The following is a 25,805-nucleotide window of genomic DNA, read 5'->3' as shown; positions in this document are numbered from 1 at the left end:
TAAAAACACAGAAACCATGTCCATGTTGGATTTCCAGTTTTAATCATCACCCCGTCATTTTTACATTGATGTGAATATTTCCCATTCGAGTTGATCATTATCTGGAAACCAACCCATAATCTCCCATGACGATCAAACCATTGTCCTACCTTCATGCAGAGTTTCAGTAACACGATAATCAGGTCCAATCAGTCAGCTTGTTGGGATGGCGGTGGTCAAAAAAAATCCAGGGGAGAAAGATGAATATAGGACTATCGATCTATTTATTTATTTATTTTAAATGAAGGGTCTATTAAACCCTTTTAAAAAAGTCTGTGTGTGTAGTGGGGAGCGGGTATGGTGCAACACCTAATAATCTTGACCATCTGATGAGGTATCTGATGCCTCCTGTATGGGGTATTTGAGGTAGGGGGGTTAAGGCTGGAGGTTGGTAGAAAGTTTCTACGGTCTGTGGTAGTCTGTTTAACACAAATGCATTGTCGCCATTGGCCAAAACGACCTTCTGCCCAGTTAGAGGACTGAGAAGGAAAAATAATGATGCGTAAAACTCCCCAAAAAAAACATTATTTGCGATTTGGGAAAAAGGACTAGTGGACAATGAGCAAAAAGTCCTGTGAGACAACAGATGAGTTCATCACAAAAAGCCATTAAAAAAAAAAAAGCCAAACAACCATGTCAGTCAAATCATAAAAAGCGATCTTTGTTGTTGTAATACCATTGATCTTAATCTATACATCGAATCTCCCAGATTTATTGTTTCTTCTGTCGATGGCTTAGGTTCAAAATGGCGGGTAGGGTAGAGTACATACCTGCTTAAGTATGTAAGACTGTATGAACTGACACAGCCAATGGTTTCAGCAGCATTATCAGGATGGGGGCGATCAACATCTAATAAATACAGCACATTCAGATCAATAGAAATGCATGGTGCAAGGAGATGGTAGTAGATAAAGTTGACCGCATACAATCACATTTCTTTAGTCACGCTGAACATGCCACACTGAGTGGTTGGCATGGTGGGTTCAAGTACAGTTAAAAATCAGCGGTACTGAACCCAACGAGCGTATGGAAAAGTTGGTGGTGGTCCAACATAGAAAGTAGACTAAAGTCTTGGGATAAAAACCAGACTGTAGTCTCGGGTATTACATTTCCATTTGTCACTGAATGCTAATCTCAATCAAATACACTGCAAACTTTGTCACCAGGAACCTTCTGACAACCTCCAATGCGCAGAGTCGAGCAGTTATCCTGACACACCAGAGACATTGGAACCGGGGCAAACAGACAGCAGCAAAAGAGAGACCCCAAAAAAACTGATTAAGGAGGCACCACTTGAAAACGTGCAACTCGGTAGTCGGGAGAGAAATTCTGTAGGACATGGGGAAGGGGAATTTAAAAAATAAAAGCTATGGCGCGATACACCTTTTCCACTCTGAGAGAAACAAGATATGAGGTGAAATTAAAAAAAAAAAACATCCTGGAGTGATTATATCTCTTTCTTTTACATCTTTTTTTTTACGCTCATCCTATGAGTAGAAATGACGCGGGTTAGGGTTAGCAGAAGAGATGGGAGGCTAAAATGTTAGAATATTTTCTACCTGGCCTCTTCCCGTCTGACCTCTCTCTTGGATCGGACGGTGTGAGAGCCGTCAACAGGCTGCGGGACCCAGTTATTATCGTGAAGTCCGACACGACATCCCGGTGTGTCTTTGTCCGTACGTCGGCAACACATCCAGTAAGAACGTCCGTAAGGCAGGTCGTGGTGGTAAGGTTTAGGGTGCCATCGGCACAGTGAAACATCCCCGCGTTCATACTGGCGTTTACACTGCTTACAGGGGTCGTCTCGGTAAAGGGGGTCTTGATTCCAGCGAGAGTCCACAGCTCGCACTCCGTAGGTCTCGATCAGGACCTTGAAGTAGTGGCAGGTGCACTTGAGGGCTGCCAAGGAGCGGGTCGGAAGGTAACTGAAGATATTGACCATGATGTGGTCGGGGAGTAGCAGCATATACTGGCGAGGTTCAAGCAAGCGCTGGATCTGAAAGCGGATCTCCAGGAAATCGTGGGAAACGTGGCGGTAGAGGCGACACAGCGGTGAGTCTGAACAATCTTCTCCGACGTTGGTTCGAGGAGATTCTGGTCGAGGTGGCCGTTCTCCTGAGCATGGAGCTCCTGCTCCTGGACTGCTGCTGTTGGCGCAGTCCAGAGAGCAACCCCTGGTAGAGCCCTTTGCATTTGATTCTTCCTCTGCCACTTGTGACGACGGAAAGAAGAAGAGCTGGCCTGGGGGAGGATCTTCCGATGAGTGGTCATTCGAGCCGGGTACACAGCCAACCGTTCCTCCACCGCCGGACATCGCAAAACACACAGTCTCCTCCCGAACATTTTCTGTACTGTCCTTGCCGTAAAACACACATTGGTCCACAGCGCCCGTCACCACGACTTCCACGTGAAATCCAGTCACTCGCTCTTGAACCACCCCCAGAGAGATTTTTTCCACAGAAGAAGGTTCCTGGGATGTTTCCGGGCTGCCGCAGGTCTGCCTGTCATAGTGATGATGGTCTCCGTCTGGTTTAGGCGCTGGAGTCGTGGAGGTAAGCAGCAGGCTACTGGGGTCTCTTGAAGAAGGGCTGACAAGCTGGTAGAGGTCACAGGTGATTTTCTTCTTGGATCTGGTCGACGCTTGGTTACTCCCGCCTGCGCAACTGGTAAAGATGCAGCGCGACTGGCCTGCCGTCTCCAGCTGAGAACAAGGGTCCAGATTTGACACTCTGAAAGCTATCCTCACCTCCCCCTGGCTGTGTTTGGGCGGTGGCGGAGGGGGTACGTGACTGGACTCGGCTTCTTTTCTCGGCTCCCTGTCTCGATGTGAAAAGCCAATAGGTGAACCGACGCCCATATGGAGGCGATTCTCCAGATTCTGAGACTCAAAGTGCGCGATGGCCTGTGCAACTCGGCATGACTCTTGTTGTTCCTCCAGTTCCTGGTCCGTCTGGATGGGAGCGGATAATTCCTTGACTTCTTTGGAAGACTGACCTTTTGAATTGTCAGACACTAAGGACAAATGCGAGGGATCCGATTGAGCTTCCCGGAGTAATGTGTGTTGGTGAGGGGTGAAGGCCTGCTCTGGACTGGAAATGGAGGGCTGGTGCTGGTTTCCGTGTACAGCCGCAATGTTCCGAATGGCTGTCCTTTGTTCAACCAAAGCCACCATCTGAGCCACTGAGAGCAGGTAGGTCTCAGTCACCCCATCGATTGACGGTTGATCGGGGCTAGGGAGCGTTTTGGGTGCTTCGGGGGAGCCACGGCTAAGGTGCTTCTCTGAGCCAAGTGTACGGTTTGGTGGGTCATCGGATGAGCATCTTCTTCGCCTTTTTGCTTGACTACAGTCAGTTGCCCAGTTGCCTTTAACCTGTGATGATAAAAAGAAGAATGATAGTGTCAGAGATGTTCGATCGGACACTGTGGACAAAGGCTCGGACACAGAAAGATTGTCTTTTACTGCCGGCAGGGAACGCAGTCATTCATGACAGACGCCCAAATCCTGCAGCCCTGCGCCAAGCTACTTATTGAGAGTATATGCAATTTAAAGTGATACATTAGTAAAACATGATTTTCTTGAATACCACGCCCCTGGACGTTCTAAGCACCAATAGCTGTAAGCAATAAAACATACATATTTTAATTGGTTGTCTTTTCCATGAACTGATAAATTTGTAACCTGGCTAATGAGCTCTTCCTGTGAGGGAGTTTCAAGTCCTCCTGTGACGAAGGAGTTTCCCAAGTCCTAAATTCTGTCCAAGGCCAGATCTCCTAGATGAAGATGACAGTTTAACTGGGCTGTGTCTGTTTCACTCAGATTGACTGTGGCCATCTGCGCCTTGACTGTTGGCCTATTGTGTACTCGAGTCGCACATGTTCACGAAGCATATAACATGAAACTTTTAAATATGATAACTTCTATTTTGTCTAATCTCGATCAGATAGTTACGGACACTCCCTGACTTACGAACATTTTTGCGGCTATGTCGAAAAATGTTCATAGAGATGCTGTAAGCTAGATTTTGTATTGCGCACCTTTTTCCGGCCAGTTGACGCTCCAAGAGGATGTGATGCATAACAAAAAGTAATGGCTGCTGGCACGTGATTAAGTGATGACGTGCCAGCAGCTTCAGTAATACCACAGTAGGTGTAAATTTATTTGACGACTGTTAGAACGTCTGTGTTTTTACACTTCCCCGTTCAGTGTTTGACTTAAACCTACATTCCATACAAAATATAGCACTGAAGCAACTTACGACCAAATTCATCTTACGAACGACCGCTCGGAACGTATCTCGTTCGTAAACTGGAAAGTGTCTGTAACCAGGAAAAACATCTTAAACTCAAAAGTTTTGGTTCCGCATCTTACCTTCATAGCGCTGGGTCGAGGTTGGCCTGCCGCACTGAACTGATGTGCCACAAAGAAGGCGATCTTCTCCTTAGTGTTTCCTGGTTTGATGACATACCAGGTATCCAGCAGCACTCGGCCATCTTCCATTTGAGTTCCAGAAGAAGGAAGTGGTGAAGGAGATGATGCGGACACAGCGGGCTGACTTTGAATCATGGGGCCAGAGTTCAGGTCAGGTTCAGGTGGTGTATTCTCAGATCCAACATCCTCCACTTTGACATTGTTTTCCTGGACACCCACGAGAATTCCTCCATCTTCTGCGCCATCCCCGGGTCTCTTCGCACCAGGTGCGGGATCACCCTTGCAGAGGGAGGAAGACCCTGCCCCGCCGACGGCTAGAACATTGCCCCCGACGCCAGGACTCGTGGCTTTATTCTGAGAGTAGGTGCCAAAGGGACGTGGGCATGACAGACGGATGAGGGAGAAGGTGTCTCGGTCCATCACGACGTGGACCTCTGGAACATGCCAGCACCTATCCTGGCCTGCAGGTACCCCAACCAACGCGCTGGAGGATCAGAGGCCTTTCTCTGTGCTAACCTGAGGGCAACTTTCTGCCTCAGAGCTTCTGTTAGATCAAGCGTGCAATCTGGATTAAGAGGACAGTCAGAAGAGAGAATGAAATTGAGAGGAAACAGAAAGAATCTTGATTAAAATCATATTAATATTTCCACGGGTGCAAACGTCATGAATAAACAAAGCGATTTACATATGGTGCATAGTCAGTTGTTTTTTTTCAAGGACACCAGACAAAAGTAAATGACCTTCAAAATGTACTCACGTTTGACGCCAAAATGCCTAGCATCTAACTAAAATGAAACGCAATATAGCAAATCACATTTTCTCCCATAGCCTGGTCTGTCAAAATCAAATTAAAGAGATTCCATTTCAGGCTGGCTTAGTCTCTGTATCTGACAGATGAGATGCAACATAATGGACCGTCCACTCTTGAATCTTTGTGGCTCAAATAGGATTGCTTAATACAAGGCAACAATCGGGAGTATGCAGGCATTTGCTGAAGCGATTTTAGCTAAGATTCAAAGGGGTTGGGGTAGGGGGAAAATTACTACAGGAGCCATCACGTATGCACAAGCGCACTTAAAGGACAACTGACACTATTTTTGTGTTTCCTAACTGACATCAGAAAAACATTGTATAGCAGCTAAAATACCCAAAACACCCAGGCTGATATTTTTAGTCAAATGCAAAACACCAATAAAAATGACTTCAAGTGTCCCAAAACTGCCACAAAATGAACTTGGAACTGGGGAGATGCAGAAAGTCCCGCCCCCTTGTTCGTGGCGTCACGCCAGGATACTCCTTTACAAACTGCCTTGCTCCAGAATCAAAACAATGGCTTCAAAGAGTTCAGATTCGGAGAAGATGCTTTCTTGTTACTCATCCAGTTATGAATATGATTCAAATAGTTCTGAAGAGGAAAGCATAAATGTTTGCAATCGATTAAAGAAGTCCTTCCGTATCAATTGAGGAACAAGGTAAAATTATAGCAGAGAAAGCACGTACAAGGGATCATTCCTCAAGATGGTGAAAGAAGGCAACGCTCCTCATCAAGTGTTTAATGCTGATGAAACCGGCCACTCCATTCCATCAAGCCACCAACGACCATCACAAAGGTAAATAAAATGACTTTATTATACAGTACACTTTATTTCTTTAATTTTAATACCATAGCACATTTATTATACATAAAATAAGGTATATTTTGTGTAGTTTTAAGGTGTAGAAAATTAGAAAGTAGAAAATTATGCTATATGGGGACCTGGGAACGGATTATTCTCATTTTAATGGTTTCCTATGGGAAATTAATTTTTGGGCTACAGACTTTTCGCCTTACACACTCTGCCTGGAAACCAATTAAGTTCGTAAGCCAAGCTATCACCGTATAGTGAAAAATGCCAATGCTACAAGTTGTTAGCCAGACGATCAAGCCGAATGCACCATTCACAACAGTGGTCAGTTGTCGCTATGCATTTGCCTTTTTTTTAACTTGCCTCACACTACACACACTAGTGATCAATTCGTTTAAATAAGCTATAGCAAACACGATGTTACGTATCTTACGCGAGTTAATTTGTGAACTAGTTTCCTGGTTTGATGACATACAGTCGCACGTTAAACAATTAGGCAATGGAAGCTGAACCACGATTTATATGTGTTCATTGTTTAGGACAAACTTTCTAATTCTTGTGTTTGTGATCCTTAATAGCATACGAAGACATTTAACGCCGATTCTGGCCTATTTTAGCGAATTCGTATCCGGTAGGTTAGGTAAATAGCCGACAACAGAGTTGCTAACAAGCTTTGCTAACTTGATATAATAATATACCTGCAAAGTAGCCATCAGGATAACAACGCTAAAAACACATACACAATAGCATCAGATTTCGTTTGCGCTCTTAACTCAACAACTATGTTTTCACAAGCTTTTTTAAAAAAAAGAAGCGTCGATGATAAGACTTTCCTCGTAGTACTTTGTAGCCAAAGCAGTTTGTGTCGGGGGAATTGCAGGTGACACGACTTAGTGTCCGCGTCCACGTAGCTAAGCTAGTTTACCGCTCAGGCTAACGTCGACAGCAACAACAGTACTTTTGTTATTCTCAATCTTATCGAAGCGGCTGCTATCGAGGCTTGTCAGTTCTCTGAACGCAGCCGAGCGGATTGTATACCTTGTTAGGACTCTCGGCAGCCTCCTCTTCTTCCATGTATTTAGAAGTGACACAAGCTTTTACGGTATGTGTGCTTGATACCAAAATAATCAGTGTCAAAACGGACTGAAGGAGGAAGGCCTTCTTATTGACAAGCAGCTGCATAAGGCGGCCAGCCAATAGCAAACGAGAATCGGTGGTGTGCCCATATATGGCGTGTGCATGGCTCCGCCCCTCCCATCACTGCTTTTCTCCCCACTCACTGGACAACGATGGTGTCCACTGTTGTGTTGCATTCGCGGAACGTAGGAAAATATATGCTTTTCAACTATGGACTCGGAAGTTTGTACTCCAGCGCCTCTTTCGACTGGGAGAAGTTTGGGGAGAAAAATAATGAGTTCAACGACTGACTCACTCGACAATGGTGACCCACATGGAGAGTGAATGGCAAAATATAATTCACAAGATTATAAATAAACAATTTATTGACATTTATTTAGCTAGTATTAAATGCAACATAATTTACGCTAGTTTCATAATAGTAATACTACTGTTTATTTATTTAGTCTGTTAAATATGTGCCGTTATTTTCCTGCATGAAATTATTGGTTGAAATGAATGGAATACTTATGGAAATATATAATTTGCGAAAATTATGAAAACTGTTATTTTGGAAAAGTAAAGTGTGATGAATTAAAACGATAAACTCTTTCTCTGAATCTTTATTGCGTACACTTGGCGCCAATGTTTTGGGGTCGCTCTGATTTCCCACCTTCCACGAATGCAGCAACGACATCACGCGGTTTCATGCACAAACACGCGCCAGGGCTACAGCTGTGCTGTGCTCGTCCTCAACAACTGAAATCACCATCCATGCTCTGGAAGGCGGTGGGGTACACCCTGAACCTTTTGTCAGACAATCGTAGACCACACATAGACGAACGACTCTTCACTTTCACACTCCCATTTTAAGAGTGTTCACTGAACGCGCCATTCGTGTTTTTGGAGTGCATGAAGAAACTGAAGTACCTGGCGAAAATTCACGCAGGCACGGGGATAACGAGCAAAATGTGACTGTAAAGTGTCATTGAAAGTTTTGAAAGGCGCTTATAAGTGAAATGTATTATTGTTATTATTATTATTATTATTATTATTATTATTATTATTATTATTATTATTATTATTATTATTATTATTATTATTATTATTATTATTAAAATCCACACAAGGCCGAAACCAGAATCGAAACCCCAACAGTACACGTGCAACGTGGCGTCCTCGAAACCTGCACCCACCCTTCGATTCCTGTTGGCCGCCTTCGTTTTAGTCCCTCCTTCCAATGTATCCTATTGGACACAATCACTCTACTAAGACGTCCCTCTTCTATCAATTCCTTTCTTTAATTGGCCAAATTATTACGCCTATTTTTTTAAAGCATGTGTTTTGGGTGATGTGATTGGCTAGCTATGACGTTAGTCAAAACTTCACTTCCGCGTCTTCCATAAGAATATTTTGCCTTGTACACACTAGACGACCTTAGGGTTGGGTTGTAAATACGCAAGATAAACTCTAGATATTCTAAAAAAAGTAAGTACAATACATTTGGTAATATTGTACCGTATTTGTCGTCGCGCTTTGAATAATTATTATGTGTGAATCTGGTCTTCGTTTAGCATAAAAAGGCAAAAATGACTGTCTGCAGTTGCCGATGGTGTATTAGTACATTCTGTGTAGTGCAGTTTTCTTACTACTCAATGACGATGTAGCTGTGGGTGTAAATGGTTATTCGTCTGTATTTTTATTTTTTTATATATTATTTGTCTGTGCCAATGCGTCCTGTTCAAGGTGTCGTCTCCTTTCCTCCCCTCTCGGGATAAACGGTGTTGAAAATGGATGTATATCTGTCATTACTTCAATAAACTATAGTATTATACGCATTAAACAATTGATTATCCGCCAGATTTACAAACATAAAGCAAAGGGTCTTATTCACTGACAAGTTGTGTCGCTAATTTGTAAAATGGCTTCAAATGACTTCTACTGAGCGTATTTTACAAAGATTCCACCGCATATAGCTATAGTTTACCTTTTAAGACTCGCGCTGAATATTCCGGAAGTCTTGTTTTTGAGTTGGTGACGAGTCCTCACGTGACGTCACTGAAGGAACGCCCCTGACCGAAAAAAGGACACATTGTAGCAGTCCTTCCATCACGCCAATGCATTTTGCTGTACTTGCTTGGTCTGAAAACGTCATGTTGCACCAAAAAGAGCCAGAAGAGGGCGACCAAGCTCCATATAAGTAATTTATCAGCCTGTGGAAACTGGCTGTAGATGGTGTAAAACGTTTTTCTGATGTCAGTTAGGAAACAAAAAAGTGACGTCGGTTGTCCTTTAAAGTGCTTTTCCTCAGTTATTCTCATGTCCACTTCTGTGTCCACAGTGGTGATGTCGGAAGTCCTGCAAGTCCTACGCGGAGCAAATAAAGTAGGATGTGCTCTGATCGGGACGCAGGTGGAAGAGTTACGATTAATTACCTGCAACTCTTCATTGGGAGCAGGAGTTAAAGTTGCTCAGGAGGTGGTGGAAGGCCTTGTGAGCACCTTCATGGGTGGGAGCAATACGGTAAGAATACCTAAACTGTTCCCATCTTGCAAATGCTATTTTTTTAAGCGCTATACTTCTACATTTATTACAGTTTTGTAATTTAATGACTTTTCCAATCATGTTTTTAGCAACACTCTGTCAAGGAGGATGTCTTTCCGGATATGGAAGGCTGGGAAAATGTGGATGCCGATGAAGCGACCAAATGGGCTGTGGGCTCAGAGTTCCCTGCTGATGTTAATGACAAAACACAGACGGACAATAGTGCTCCAGGTATTTGGCACCGATACACTGATACCTTGGCTTACGAACTTAATTGGTTCCCAGAAACTGTGTGTAAGGTGAAAAGTGTGTATTCCAAACATTGATTTCCCATACGAAACCATTAAAATGAGAATAATCTGTTCCCATGTCCCCATAAAACATAATGTTCTATTAAATAAACCTTAAAACTACACATAATATACAATTATACATTGGCTTACGAACTTAATTGGTTCCCAGACAGAGTGTGTAAGGTGAAAAGTGTGGATCCCAAAAATTAATTTCCCATAGGAAACTATTAAAATGAGAATAATCCGTTCCCAGGTCCCCATAAAACATCATTTTCTAATTTTCTAAGCCTAAAAACTACACAAAATAGACCTTATTTTAGGTATAATGAATGTGCTATGGTATTATAATTAAAGAAATAAACTAATTGTATAATAAAGTCATTTTATTTACCTTTGTGATGGTTGTTGATGGCTTGATGGAATGGAGTGGCCGCTTTCATCAGCATTAAAGACTTGATGAGGAACGTAACCTTCTTCTTTCATCATTTTGAGGAATGATCCCTTGTCGGTGCTTTCTCTGTGATCATTTTATCTAGTTCCTCATCAATTGTGTTCTGTTTAGCTGGGTTGATCGCTTTTTGCATCAAGTGTACAGATGGCTTGTGCGGGTTATTTGTGGAGCCTGATTAATGGGATATTTTAACCTTGCAGTCTACACTTTGCCTTTGATCAAAGTTGAAACTCTCTCACTGTGTGTGCTGTGGTATTGTAATTAAAGAAATAAACTGTACTATATAATAAAGTCGTTTTATTTACCTTTGTTATGGCCGTTGATGACAGGAAAGTCGCTCATGAACATATCTGTAGTGAACAATCCTTGCTGTGATGTCCCATAGGAGTCCATCCTAGTTCAGGGGCGTCTTCAAAAGGTCCTGGTTGGCCAGGTCAGAACTCACGCTTCCTCCACACGACGTTTGCGTCCAATAGATTTTACCACCTGACCAGATCTGTCCACGATACGGTGGTGAGCAGACTCACGCCAGAAGATATGAAGAAGGCAAGAGAGGTCAAGCAGGGCTTGGTTAAACCTGCTCGACAGAGGGTACGTCCAGTTACACACTGAATTCATTCGGATCATGTTGAATTGTGCTTTTTTTTGTTTTTTACTCATTCACTGACAGACGATGTGCAAAAAAATGTGTCTTCTTCATTTAGCTGAATGACCGCGCGAGAGAAAGGAAAGTGCCCGCAACAAGAATCAGTAGGCTGGTTAATTTTGGAGGTACAGTATCAATCATGCGATTGAAGTTTTGAAAATGTGTCACCCCTCACATGAAACATGTCTTTGCCACAGGACTGGCAGTCGGTCTTGGGATTGGTGCCTTGGCTGAAGTAGCAAAGCAGTCTCTGGGAGGGAGACAAAAAGGTCATTTCTATCTATCTGTCCTAATATTCTCTCAAAATGGCTTTTATCGGCCTGAGATCCACTGAAGACGCTTTAAAGGACAACCGACGCCTCCGGACAAGTTGTGTCCATAATTTATAAAATGGCTTCAAATGACTTCTACTGAGCGTATTTGACAAAGATTCCTATATAGCATCTAGCTATATTTTACCTTTTAAGACTCGCGCTGAATATTCAGGAAGTCTTGTTTTTGAGTTGATGACGATTCCTGACGTCACGTCGATATGGGTTATATTGATAGTACTGCTTATTACGATACTATTTCTATGAACGCAAGGAGAAAATTTACATGCCGCAGGATTGGATATATCGATAGTCCGGTTATATCGATATTTTTTCCGACTCCCGAGAATATCGATATAACGAGACTTTACTGTATTTGATATTCGCTGACACAAATTCCCAGCAGACAAATCAGCCCATTTCTAACGGAGCTTTGGCGCCATATTCTGCACTTTTTGGGTGCTACATTTCTGTCCAGATGCCTCAAAATGACACGGAAGGACTTCTTTAATCGATTGCAAACATTTATGCTTTCCTCTTCAGAACTATTTGAATCATATTCATAACTGGATGAGTAACAAGAAAGCATCTTCTCCGTGACATCACGAACAAGGGGGCGGGACCTTCTGAAACTGGCCACATCCGGGTTCAATTTGAAGTAGTTTTTGGACACTTTAAGTCATTTTTATTGTTGTTTTGCATTTGACTAAAAATATCATACTGTGTGTTTTGGGTATTTGAGATGCTCTAAAACGTTTTTCTGATGTCAGTTAGGAAACAAAAAAGTGGTGTCGGTTGTCCTTTAAATCTTCAAAACCAGGATGTTTAATTTTTCCTTGTCCTCATTTTAGCATCTTCTCACACTGCTCTGTGTAGACATGAACGCTTTGTTAGATTCCCCCCTCCTGTCAGAAGCCAATGCGGAAAGAATCGTCAACACGCTGTGCAAAGTACGTGGAGCAGCACTTAAGATAGGACAAATGCTAAGCATACAAGGTACGCTATCACTGGAGAATGGCGCTAACTACCTTCATGCGGGCGAGTGTCCAAAAAAATTCTTTGTGTTTTTTTCCACTCCCCAGACAATTCCTTCATCAACCCTCAGCTTCAAAAGATCTTTGAGAGGGTCCGGCAGAGTGCGGACTTTATGCCCGCCAGACAAATGAATGTAAGTAGGGATGTTACGATTAGCGCATATTGCTACGTGATCCACGACACATATGACATACAGTGATACCTCGGTTTACGAACCCCTTGGCTTATGAACGTTTCGGTTTACGAACGTTAAATTTATGAAAATTTTACCTTGGCATACAAACTATTTTTTAGGATACACATGGAGCGCCACAATGAGTGATGTGTCGTTCGCGAACGAGCCTGTTCTCCTAACAAGAAAATGCAGACTCATTTTTGTCCTCTATTCCCCGTCCCCAGTCTTTGGTTAAAGCCACATTATTGGTCAAGAAAGCAGCAGTGAGGGGAGGTGGTTTAAACATGAAAGAGACAGGCAGACGACAGAGAAAGTGAGAAAATGGATAGAAAACTGTGAAATTTGGAGTTCGTTTCAGCTAAACAGAACACAATTGATGAGGAACAAGGTAAAATTATGGCAGAGAAAGCACCTACAAGGGATCATTCCTCAAGATGGTGAAAGAAGAAGGCTACGTTCCTCATCAAGTGTTTAATGCTGATGAAACCGGTCACTCCATTCCATCAAGCCAACAATAACCATCACAAAGGTCAATAAAATAAATTTATTAGACAGTACAGATTATGTTTTTAATTATAATACCATAGCACATTTATTATGCATAAAATAAGGTAGATTATGTGTAATTTGAAGGCTTATTTAGTAGAAAATGATGTTTTATAGGGACCTGGGAACGGATTATTACAATTTTAATGGTTTCCTATGGGAACTGAATGTTTGAGATACACACTTTTCGCCTTACACACTCTGTCTGGGAACCAATTAAGTTCGTAAGCAAAGGTATCGATGTATCAAGATTAAACACGTGTTCACATTTTTGTGTCAATAAACAAAGTCTTTGTATACTTATGTTCTGTCCATGTAATTTCTACTTTCCCCTCCCCCCTTTTAGAATGTTTTAGAGAAAGAATTGGGTCCAGGTTGGAGAGAGAAGCTATCATCCTTTGAGGACAAACCCTTCGCCGCAGCTTCCATTGGACAGGTGCATCATGGGGTTTTAAAAGACGGCAGAGAAATCGCTATGAAGATCCAGGTAGGTTGGAAATGTACGATTATGAAATTTTATATTATGAAATTAACACACAACGATTCACCATCGTGTTATTTATGTAGTTTTCCTTCTAATTTCGCCATCAACACGTGAAGTTTTCAGACCAAACAAAGTACCCAAAATGCATTGTGTGTTGCTTTCTCGGTCAGGGGCGTTCCCTCCGTGACGTCACTTAGGGCATCGAAAACAAGACTTCCTGAATATAAATATATAATAATAAAATGTCGCTATATGCCGTGGAATCTTTGTCAAATGCGCTCAGTAGAAGTCATTTTACAAATTATGGACACAATTTATCCAGAGGTGTCGGTTGTCCTTTAAAGGCTTTCTGATTCATATTAATCGTCTTCCTTAGCATTGATGTTCATTTTTTTTTTTTCTTTTTAGTACCCCGGAGTGGCGGAGAGTATCCATAGTGACATAAACAACCTCATGTCAGTGCTGAAATTGAGCGTAGTTCTACCTGAAGGTAACATCAGATCAGATAAGAAAATCTTAACTCATTTATTGCCGGACGACGTGCAAAAAAAAAAAAGTTCACCCCAGTGCCAGGGTTTTTGTCATTGTCACTTGAATTCCAGGCACCGCCGAATATTGAGTTTTAGGACTACATAAACATTCAACGCAGCGTAATAAACCTGAGACATTTTTTCATCAAGGAAAAAAAAAGTTAATTCCTAAGTTATATGGGCCTGGAGTTATATGAGCTTGAAATGGGGGCAGATGTCCAAAATACAATACATATATATTGATTTATATAGCGCTTTAACAACAGCTGAAACTGGAACAAAGCGCAAGCATGGAAAAAAGGGAAATGCTGCCCCCTTGTGGAAAAGAAAAAAAATGCCAGAGGCCATGGCCAGTGCTTTAACGGCACCCAAGCACGAATTTTTTTTCTCCCCAATTTACATTTGTAATAACAACACAAAAGACACATTTTCTTTGCTCTGAAATTCCTAATTTTGGCCCGGATGATTTTTTTTTTCCAGGCCTCTTTGCAGACAGTAGTTTGGAGGTTCTTCAGCGAGAACTAGCATGGGAGTGCGACTACGAGAGGGAGGCGGAGTGTGCCAAGAAATTTAGGTACGTGAAGTTGGGTGTGAAGTTAGGAGCTCCTAGAATGTCACCAGATACTCGCGTGAACCCCAAATGGTTTCCAATTGTCGTATATTATTTTGTTAAATTACTGCATTTTCCAATGTATAAGGCGCACCGGAGTATAATAATAATAATAATAATAATAGATAGCATATACTTAGCGAATAGATGGCTAATAGCTAGCGAATGGATAGCTAATACCTACCGAATACATAGCTAATAGCTACCGAATAGATAACTAATAGCTAGCAAATAGATAGCATATACCAAGCGAATAGATAGCTAATAGCTAGCGAATGGATAGCTAATACCTACCGAATAGATAGCTAATACCTACCAAATAGATAGTTAATAGCTAGCGAATAGGTAGCTAATACCTAGCGAATAGATAGCTAATGCCTAGCGAATAGATAGCTAATAGCTAGCGAATAGATAGCTAATACCTAGCACATAGATCGCTAATAGCGAGTGAATAGATAGCTAATAGCGAGCGAATAGATAGCTAATACCTAGCGAATAGATAACTAATAGCGAGCGAATAGATAGTGAATAGATAGCTAATACCTAGTTAATAGATAGCTAATAGCTAGTTAATAGCTAGCAAATAAGCCAGCGAATAGATACCTAAGAGCTAGAGAAGAGAAGGCGCACCCCTAATGAATGGTGTATTTTCAATGTTTTTTCCATATATAAGGTGCACCACAAATTAATGAAAAAAAAGTTTTCCATATAAATAAAATATATAAATATATCATTTTTTTTTCCAAATATGTAATTCTACTTCTTTTTTATCATCATGATTATATTTCTATCTACGGCCTGCAGATCACTGCTGGAGGGAGATGCATTTTTCCAGGTTCCTGAGATTATTGATGAACTGTCAACACGGAGAGTATTGGCAATGGAACTGGTTCAAGGGGTTCCGCTAGACCGCTGTGTGGATTTGGACCAAGAAACCAGGAACCAGGTTGACTTCATTTCAACTGTTCTGATAAAGGGGGACCATAATAATAATAATAATAATAATAATAATCCATTTCAATTCTAAGCGCCTTTCAAAACTCTCAAGGTCACTTTACAGTCACCAGATAAGTTTTTCTGTGGGTGGGCAGCCTTTATTCAACCCGGAAGTAACTCAAATAGATAGAAAGCTAGCTAGCTAATACATAGCTAATACAATAGATAGCTAACTAGACATTTTATACTGCAGATAATGAAATAGATAGAAAGTTAGCTAGCTAATAATAATAATAATAATAATACATTGTATATGTAAGCGCCTTTCAAAACTCTCAAGGACATAGCTAATAGCTAGTTAGCTAGCTAGATAGGTAGATATATAGCGAATAGAATGCTAGTTGGATAGTAAATAGATGGCAAATAGGTATCTAGCTATATAGCTTCAGATAGATAGATAGATAGATAGATAGATAGATAGATAGATAGATAGATAGATAGATAGATAAAAAGAAGAAAATCCAATGCAGCGCAAGACACCTTAGACTCTTTGCTTTTATCAGAAAGAGTTAATTCCTAAATGATATGGGTCTGGAGTTATTTGAGTTTGAAATGAGGGAAGGTGTCCGAAATACAATACATCCATCTTGGTTTATAGAGAGCTTGGACAACAGCTGAAGCTGGAACAAAGCACTAACATGGAACGGAACGGAAAAAAACATTGACAGAGGCCATTGCCAGCGCTTTATCGGCACCCAAGCATGAAAAAATCCCCAACAGATTCGGGAATTGCGCTTTATGTCATATTTTCAATTCCCGATTAAATTTGTAAATGGCATTGAATGAGTTAATTATTAACCAACACCCATTTCAAACTTTTCAGATCTGCTTCAACATCCTCCAGTTGTGTCTAAGGGAGCTTTTTGACTTCAGGTTCATGCAGACGGACCCAAACTGGGCCAACTTCTTTTATAATTCCCAAACAAACAAGGTAAGAAACCTGGCAGATTTGATTTGAATTCAGTGTTGATTTGGATCAAAATCAGTCGACGTTTGCAAATTGACATTTCTTTAGGTCGTTCTGCTGGATTTTGGGGCGTGCAGAAGTTACCCGGAATCATTTACAAATGACTACATTGAGGTAAGATGGATGAACGCCTTTTATGATGTCACCATTTATTATCCAGTGCTGGACAGTTTCATTTAGATTGGATTGGACGTGGAGAAATTTACATTTACCAGCAGCAAAGTTATGGAAAGTTATGTTTTTTTTTTTTCATTTTTAACACAAACAATTGCAAAATGGGGTTCGAGTTTTCCTCTATTGACTTCCTTTTATTTACCTAGCTATCTAGCTGGCTGGCTCCCTAGCTAGCTAGCTATTTGCTATCTATTAGCTATCTAGCTGCCTGGTTGGCCATCTCACTAGCTATTTATTAGCTATATAGCTATCACAGCTGGCCAGCTATCTAGCTAGCTATCTATTGGCTATCTATTAGCTAGATAGCTCGCTTTCTATTATTATTATTATTATTATTATTATTAACACAAAGACATGAAAGTACAGTAATCAAATCTGGAATAAATAATAATAATACATTTAATTTATAAGCGCCTTTCAAAACTCTCAAGATAACTTTACAGTCACAGGAGACGTTTTTCTGTAATAATGTATTATTATTATTATTATTATTATTATTAGTATTATTATTATTATTATTATTATTAGTTTGCATTCCACTGTGTAAGATACAGAGTTAGCTGTGAAACTGGCTATCTAGCTGGCTGAATATTGGCTATCTAGCTGGATGGCTAGCTAGCTACCTAGTTAGCTATCTATCTGCTCGCTATTAGCTGTCTGGCTGGCTTTATATTAGCTGTCTATCCGGCTATTAGCTATGTACCGGGCCGGCTATCTAGCTACCTAGCTAGCTAACTATTTGCTATCTATTAGCTGTCTGGTTGGCTATGTATTAGCTATCTATCTGGCCAGCTATCTAGCTGACTAGCTATTAGCTATATATTAGCTAGCTTTCTATCTATTTGAGTTACTTCTGGGTTGAGTGAACGCTGGCGCGTGTGGCTGCCACTGCTCACCCACAGAAAAACTTATCCTGTGACTGTAAAGTGACCTTGAGAGTTTTAAAAGGCGCTTAGAAATGAAATGTATGATTCTTTTTATTATGATGAATTGTATGCATGCAGGTCGTCCATGCAGCTTCTGTCGGCGATCGCGCCACCGTTCTCTCAAAATCAAAAGACCTGAAGTTCCTGACAGGTTTCGAGACCAAGGTAAGATCAAATCATTTCCAGTAAAGTGATACATCAGCTATTTTGTATCCGCCATGCGCAGTTTTTCCACGGAATCTTCTTTTTCCGGATGAATTTGTCCTCAGGCCTTCAATGATGCTCACGTGGAAGCTGTGATGATTCTCGGTGAAGCTTTCGCATCTTCCGAGACCTTTGACTTTGGCACCCAAAGCACCACCCAACGGATTCAGAACCTGGTCCCCGTCATGTTACGACACCGTCTTACTCCTCCACCGGAGGAGACTTACTCCCTCCATCGCAAGATGGCCGGCTCCTTCCTCATCTGCTCCAAACTGAAAGCGCGGATACAGTGTAAGGACATGTTTCTGGATGTCTACAATGCGTACAACCGAAGGAGGCAGACTGGCCAGGTAGCCCAGGCCAGTGCGTAGACAACTTCCTGGGGACTAACAGTCAAGAAGACTCTCTGACTCTACTGTACTCTTGTGAGTACAGTGATACCTCGGTTTACCAACCCCCTTGGCTTACGAACTTTTCACTTTACGAACATTAAATTTATGAAAATTTTACCTTGGCATACAAACTATTTTTTGGTAAACACACGGAGCGCCACAATGAGTGAGGTGTCGTTCGCGAACGAGCCCGTTGTCCAAAAAGAAAATGGCAGCCGACTTTTTGGTATTCCGCACCCCCAGTCTTCGGGGTCTTTACTAAGATGTATACAACAGTATACTGTGTTATTAATCAAATGACTTCACTTTTTTGTTTCCAAACTGACAACAGAAAAACTTTTTATAGCATCTAGAATACCCAAAACACGCAGTATGATATTTTTAGTCAAATGCAAAACACCAATAAAAATGACTTCAAGTGTCCAAAATCTGCAAAAACATGAGCTGCGAATTGGGCAATTTCAGAAAGTCCCGCCCCCAGTTCGTGACATCACGCCAAGACGTCTTGCATTGCTGGAGAATCAAAACAATGGCTTCAGATTTGGAGAATATGCTTTCTTGTTACGCATCCAGTTATGAATATGATTCAAATAGTTCTGAAGAGGAAAGCATACATGTTTGCAATCGATTAAAAAAATTGTTCCATGCCATTTTGAGGCAATGGGTGGGGGAATGTAGCACTAAAAAAGAGGCAGAAAATGGCGACAAAGCTTAGTGTAAGGAATTAGTCAGCCCGTTTCCACAGGCTGATTAATTCCTTACACAGAGCTTTGCCGCCCTCTTCTGCCTCTTTTTGGTGCAACATTTTTCAGACCAAACAAGTTTTCAGACCAAACAAGTACAGCAAAATGCATTGACGTGATGGAAGGACTGCTACAATGTGTCCTTTTTTCAGTCAGGGGCGTTCCTTCAGTGACGTCACGTACGGACTCGTCACTCACCAACTCAAATACAAGACTTCCGGAATATTCAGCGCGAGTCTTAATCAGAATCAGAATCAGAATCATCTTTATTGCCAAGTATGTAGAACACACAAGGAATAAAAAAAATAAAATACAATAAAATATAGCTATATTCGGCGGAATCTTTGTAAAATACGCTCAGTAGAAGTCATTTGAAGCCATTTTACAAATTACGGACACAACTTGTCTGGAGACGTCGGTTGTCCTTTAAATAGCACCTTCTTAGTAAACAGCATGGAGTTTCCTTAGTACCCACCAGAGGGCGTCATACGTACAGCCCACATTACGTACGAATGGAGGAGGCGAAGCAGAGTGAGAGGAGAGAGAAGGAGGAGGAGGAGGAGGAGGCACCATACACGGAGCAGTGTTCCCATTTATCTCTTCCCACATTTCTACCTCGGAGCCACTCTGAAACTCCCAGCGTTTTTTTTTCCTGCAACCGTGTAAATAAGCAGGAGCAGGACTCAAGCTTTGCTCGTCGACTGACGAAGAGCGTCGATCGTCGTAACGTGGGACTTTGTGGCTTCTGGACACCGGACAGCTCTGCCGAGGACTTATTTCCCACTCGTGGAAGATGGCTTGCGTCCCTGTGATATTAGCTCTCGTTTTGGCCATCGCGGTGCCATCGTTGGCTGGATACATCGAGGTATGTTTATGCGTTATGTGGTTATATGTGCTTCTCCAGCCATATTGTACTGAACTGTGGCGACGGGTGTGACAACATTTTTATGGTTTTTATATCATGTCAACAATCTTCTGTGGTTTTGTTAGCTCGTTTACATGTTTGGTCATTGATGTTATTTTATGATATATATTTTTTCGAAACGTTCAATGGTCACGTCAAATGGAGTTGAAACGGTAAATACGATAACCCTCCTCTCCGTCCCCGTTTTCATTCGAGAAGGTCCATGGTGCAGTGATCAAAATGAAAGACGAAGGGGGGGGGGGGGCTTTGTCAGGCCTCGGTGGAACCAGCAGATGACACAAAGTAACCTGCCTGCCACCATGCAAGCGGTTCGGTTCTATTTTAACGCGGAGGGGGACGTTTTTAACCCCCTCCATGACGCCTTTTTGGCCCTCCGCCGCTTCCATAGCCAGACCCCACACATGCTGTTTTGTCTGTCATCGCCGCTTTTGTTAAACATCAGTTTTTGAGTGTTGAAATAAGGTTTTGTAACTTTGATAATAATAATGATAGATTTCATTTCTAAGCGCCTTTAAAAACTCTCAAGGTTTCTTTACAGTCACAGGATAAGTTTTTCTGCGGGTGAGCAGCGGCAGCCACACGCTCCAGCGTTCACTCAACCCGTAATAACTCAAATAGATAAAAAGCTAGCTAGCTAATAGATAGTTAGCTAGATAGATAGCCAGCCAGACCACTAATAGCGCTTAAATAATAATAATAATAATAATAATAATAATAATAATAATAGGCGCTTAAAATGTAATGTATTATTATTATTAATAGATAGCTAGATAACTAGCCTGCCCGCTAGACCGCTAATAGATAGCTATCTAGATAGCTAGCCAGCCAACTAATAGCTAGCTAATAATAATAATAAATTTCATTTCAGTCACGTGCTAAGTTTTTCTGCGGGTGAGCAGCGGCAGCCACACGCGCTAGCGTTCACTCAACCCGGAAGTAACTCAAATAGATAAAAGCTTGCTAGCTAGGCAATCGTTAGCCAACAGATACCTAGCTAGATAGTGAATAGATAGCTAGATAGCTAGCCAGAAAATGGACTTTGCTAAAAATGGTGGAAAAGGCGTGCACGTGCGCACATGTTGGCGGTGACACATGCAGAGAATCGAAGGTGTTGCTAAATCTCTCTTTAAAAGCATCTTCAGATTTATGGACCTATTCATTGCAACCTCATCCTGCAGAGTGGGAAGGGTGTTTCGAGCAGAACAATAATCTGCGAGCAGCCGTTTTAGCCACCTCCCTTCCTCCCTTCCTCCCTTCCTCCCTTCCTTCCTCCGCTTGTCTTCCTGAAGCAACTGAGACACGCTCATAAAAGTGAGCATTTAAAGGCAAAAGCCTCATCAGGCGAGACTTGTTCTCACTTAGCCTCCCCCCCCAACTGCTCGAAAGCACAGAGCGATGAGGACAAAATAGCTCATAAAGCGCTGGTCAGACCTCTGGCAATGTTTTTCCTCTCCTTCTACGAGGCAGCATTTTCCTTTTGTACATTTGCCCAAATTTCAAGCTCAGATAACTCCAGACCCATATCATTTAGGAATTAACTCTGATGAAAGAAGAGAGTCTAAGGTTTCTAACGCTGCATTGAATGTTTATGTGGAATTAATAGTAGCAGTAATATTTATTTATGTATTTATTTATTTATTGTGGCAATGCTGCTCTTACTTTTTGACACCAACGTGTCTAGCTGAGCTTTCGATCTATTTGAGTTACTTACGGGTTGAGTGAAAACTGGCGCGAGTGGCTGCCGCTGCTCACCCACTGAAAAATTGGTCCTGTGACTGTAAAGTGACCTTGATAGTTTTTAAAGGCGCTTATAAATGAAATGTATTATTATTATTAGTAGTAGTAGTCGTAGTATTGGTATTATTAGTATTATTATTCGTGTTATTATTATTAGTAGTAGTAGAAGTAGTAGTATTGGTATTATTATGAGTATTATTATTAGTATTATTAATGTTATTATTCGTCTTATTATTATTAAAACTCAATATGTGGGCCCTGCAATTTGAGTGAAAATGACAAAAACCCTGGCACTGGAGTGGACGCATTTTTGCACATCGTCTGGCAGTGAATGAGTTAAACACATTAAAAGCATATCTATATACAAGCTAATAGCCCAAACCCTGAATGAATCACTACGTCAAATTGGATGGTGTGCGCTCCAGTACACGTGTGACCCCCCCAATATGGCCGAGTTATACAAAAGATGGATGTTTGGACACCATGTGGGCATTTGCCAAATACAAATTTGCCCTTTTTTTTCCTGAAACATGCAAATCATGTAGTCATATGTCATCGTATGCTATTGTTAAAGCGCTATATCAATCAATATGTATCGTATTGTATATGTAGGACAACATGGCTGCCGAGCACACCTGTGCGCCCTCGTAACAGCTGCGCGGCGACATCTTTTGTGTGGCAGGGTGTGCTGGAATGCAGTGCTTTGTGCTCATTTTGCTCTCTTTCTCCCGTGTAGCGAGTCACCCCCCCGCCAATAACACCGCTGGAAGCCAATCCGCCTCTCCCAACTTTATTATTTCATGTTTCATATTGGGGGGGGGGGGGGGGGGTGAGGCCATGCTAGCGGTTTAAACCCACTCACCCGCCCCCCCCCTCCGTGCGTGTTCGCTTTTATGTCATTAATAAAACATCAAGTGGAATGTCTCCGTGAGATCGAGCGCTTGTCAAGTCCGCCTCGAGACCATCTGTCCCCAAACAGTCCATTTGCGAGGACGTCACTCCCCTGCAGGCTAACGACAGCCGTGGAACGCAGGTGGGGGATGGAGTGGCGGCTAGCTATCTAGCTACTAGAACAGTGGCTAGCTATCTATTAGTTGGCTGGCTGGTTAGCTGGCTATCTATTAGCTAGCTAGCTGGATATGTATTAGCTATCTATTAGCTAGCTTGCTAGCGAGCTATCTGTTAGCTATCTATTAGCTAGCTAGCTTTTTATTCATTTTTGACACTTTAAGTCATTTTTATTGGTGTTTTGCATTTGACTAAAAATATCATACTGCGTGTTTTGGCTATGTTAGCTGCTATAAAACGTTTTTCTGATGTCAGTTAAGAAACAAAAAAGTGACGTCGGTTGTCCTTTAAAGAGAGCTGAATATTGATCGTAGCGTCAATGAGTATTTCACTGATAGCCCTTCGAGTCCCAGTACGGGAGAAAGTGACACGAGCGCCGGCCATCTCCTCCCAAATCCTCCTTCAGCGTTCCGCAGATTAGCCGCCCGCTGCTAATCCCGCTCTTTTTAAACTGCTGAGCGTGCACCATGGAACGGACAGACGGATGGATTTAAACACAGTTGGCCCAAACGTGCTGGGGCCTCCGTGGTCTAAGCCTCAAAAAGTTGTTTCACCCCCCGCCCCCCAGCAAGAACGCCGTTATCACCTCATCTTGTCAGCGTAGAAGTCAATCAGACGAATGCTTTGTGACAGCAGGAGATACCGATGTTGTTTTTTGTATCAAACTCTTTTTGTATCAAAAAGTGCCCAAAACAAATACAGTGGGACCTTGGTTTACGCACTTAATTGGTTCCCAGACAGAGTGTGAGTGTGTAAAGTGAAATGTGTGTATCCCAAAAATTAATTTCCTATAGGAAACCATTAAAATGAGAATAATCCGCTCCCAGGTCTCCATGAAATATAATTTTAAAGCGCTGATCAGACCTCTGGCAATGTTTTTTTTCCCTTCCACAAGGGGGTAGCATTTCCCTTTTTTTGCATGTTAGCGCTTCGTTCCAGCTTCAGCTGTTGTTAAATAGCTATATAAATCAATATGTACTGTATCTGTTATATTTTGTACAGTCATCCCCATTTTAAGATCAGATAACTCTACGCCCATATAATTTGGGAATTAACTTTTTTTTTCTTACGAAAGAAGAAAGTCTAAGGTTTCCAACACTGTATTAAATGTTTATGTCATCCTAAAACTCAATAATCTATGGGTCCGGCAATTTGAGTGAAAAATGACAAAAACCCTGGCACTGGAGTGGACACATTTTTTCATATCGTCTGTCAGTGAATGAGTTAATCTATTCATTTTTTATTTCTGTCGGTAAGTTACCTTTTGCTAATATCACTGACTTTGCTCACCCGTCTATCTCCCGCAGCTAATTTCATTAGCCTTATACCCGCCTTGCAACACGTGGCTCATCGGCTGTCGAATTCCCGCACAAATGGAAAAGAAAGACGGGACAAAGCCTGTCAATTTAGCTTAGCTTAAACTTAATGAAGACCCGATTAGCGCCAGAAGAAAGTGAAGGCATACAACGGGGACGACGGGGTCAACGGCTTTATGTTAAGGCCTCTCGTCGAGGTCCGATGAATGCGTGACTTGGTGCGAAGTTGGTCTATTTTAGTCGTAAACAATTGCCGCCGCCATGTCAGGAGGTGTAATCCTCTGAAGGACACGTGGACGCTAAGCCGCAACAGAAGGCTCACATGCTGAATCACGCCAGGTGAAGGGTCAGGGTGGGAAGATTCTCATGGCATTTAGCCAACGACCCTCGTGTAGCGCCAATGCAAAAACACCACTGGGGTCAATGTCTCAATAGAACTGAATGGTGGTGGACCGTCAAGGCCTGTAACGCCTTCTCTGATGGCCTAAAAATATCTGAAACTCAGACCGATGTTAATTATATTTTGCCCATGAATTCTTAGTAAACAATTTCAAATTGTCTTTCAGTTTCCTTTCATTACTTTTTCCCTGTTGTGCTGCTTCCAGACGTGTGTTTTCATATTTAAGCGTTTTACCAATCACATTTCAGACATCATTTGTTACCAGGGTCAGAAATCGACCTGGACGCCTTCACGATCAGTTCTGCAGGCCCTGGAGCATCAAACGTGTCGATCAAATTGTTGCTTTAACCAATCCGATTTCGAGTTGGCAATCCATAATAGGTACAAACGCTGGTCAACGTCAGAGTTTTTGCAAAATTTTGCAAAATTATGAAAACTGCTCTTATCACTATAATTCTAGTGACAAGAGCATACTGGCCAGAGCTAGCACACTGTATCGCTAGCAAGTTGCGTAAGCAAATATATTGTTGTGTTGATTTAATAGCGGTTTTGTCAACCCACAATGGCTGAAGGAGGAGAAGAAATGGATTTGGTTGCAGATTTACTGTTAAAGCCATTTTTAAGACGGACTTTTCAAGACAAAATGGACCTCATTAAGAAAGGTCGGACTACCAAAAATAGCAAATAATATTGCAATTTTACGAGGTTATTATGGAAGCTTCGCCATCCTTCACCAATCATCTTCTCTGTAGTGTGAAAGAGCGACTTCTGACCCCATATCATGAATCCACACGTTGAGGGTAAAAACTCGAACAGTTTCATGACAGTATTTCTTTATTCACAAGTTATTTCCTGGCAAACTGTATCGTCAAGTACAGTACAGGATCTGTCGTAAATCACACCACACTTTTTTTTTTTACAGTGGCAGCTGTGTATTGACTCAGACATAGCACTACTGAAGGCCTAGGGGTGACATACACCTCAGTCTAAATGGACCTCCGTCATTCTCAATCACTAAAGCGCTCGAGTCATTCCAAACAATTTTTCTTCTTTCTTTTCCGGAAGTAATTGTTGCGGTTTGATTTATCTTGTCATAAACCTGCGGTATCCTAGCAACAGCCCC

The 25,805-nt window shown here is 41.8% G+C and overlaps 3 protein-coding genes across 4 annotated transcripts in view; 2 read left to right on the top strand and 1 right to left on the bottom strand.

Annotated features, from left to right (window-relative positions):
• Nucleotides 1-25: 25 nt before the first annotated feature.
• On the bottom strand, nt 26-7,266 carry fbxo46 (F-box protein 46). Of its 2 annotated transcripts, XM_089013987.1 has the most exons (4): nt 7,132-7,266; nt 4,409-5,033; nt 1,599-3,409; nt 26-888 (listed from the first exon to the last, which is right to left on the bottom strand). In XM_089013987.1, the coding sequence occupies exons 2-4, from the start codon at nt 4,886-4,888 to the stop codon at nt 882-884; spliced, it is 2,298 nt and encodes a 765-aa protein (XP_088870113.1). In that variant the 5' UTR covers nt 4,889-5,033; nt 7,132-7,266; the 3' UTR covers nt 26-881. The 2 variants fall into 2 exon arrangements, with proteins under 2 accessions (XP_088870113.1, XP_088870114.1); XM_089013988.1 differs by having other exon boundaries at nt 26-3,409.
• Nucleotides 7,267-8,599: 1,333 nt separating this feature from the next.
• On the top strand, nt 8,600-18,934 carry coq8b (coenzyme Q8B). Its single transcript, XM_089014372.1, has 16 exons — nt 8,600-8,697; nt 9,551-9,732; nt 9,843-9,984; nt 10,883-11,088; nt 11,202-11,268; nt 11,341-11,412; nt 12,331-12,450; nt 12,537-12,622; nt 13,557-13,697; nt 14,103-14,184; nt 14,705-14,798; nt 15,639-15,780; nt 16,654-16,761; nt 16,846-16,911; nt 17,976-18,062; nt 18,167-18,934. Coding segments are annotated over exons 1-16 (1,902 nt in total). The 5' UTR covers nt 8,600-8,696; the 3' UTR covers nt 18,473-18,934.
• Nucleotides 18,935-19,799: 865 nt separating this feature from the next.
• aplp2 (amyloid beta precursor like protein 2) overlaps nt 19,800-25,805 on the top strand; it is a 30,167-nt gene continuing 24,161 nt past the window's right edge. The window contains 1 exon segment of the mRNA XM_089013465.1: nt 19,800-20,101. Within this exon segment, the coding sequence (XP_088869591.1) occupies nt 20,030-20,101 (72 nt within the window). The 5' untranslated portion in view covers nt 19,800-20,029.

The sequence above is a fragment of the Hippocampus bargibanti genome, linkage group LG14 (genome assembly GCF_051943395.1).
Source record: "Hippocampus bargibanti isolate YZ-2025 linkage group LG14, ASM5194339v1, whole genome shotgun sequence".
Lineage (NCBI taxonomy): Eukaryota > Metazoa > Chordata > Actinopteri > Syngnathiformes > Syngnathidae > Hippocampus > Hippocampus bargibanti.
Note: the sequence above shows the minus strand (reverse complement) of the source record. Positions and strands in the feature narration are given on the sequence as shown.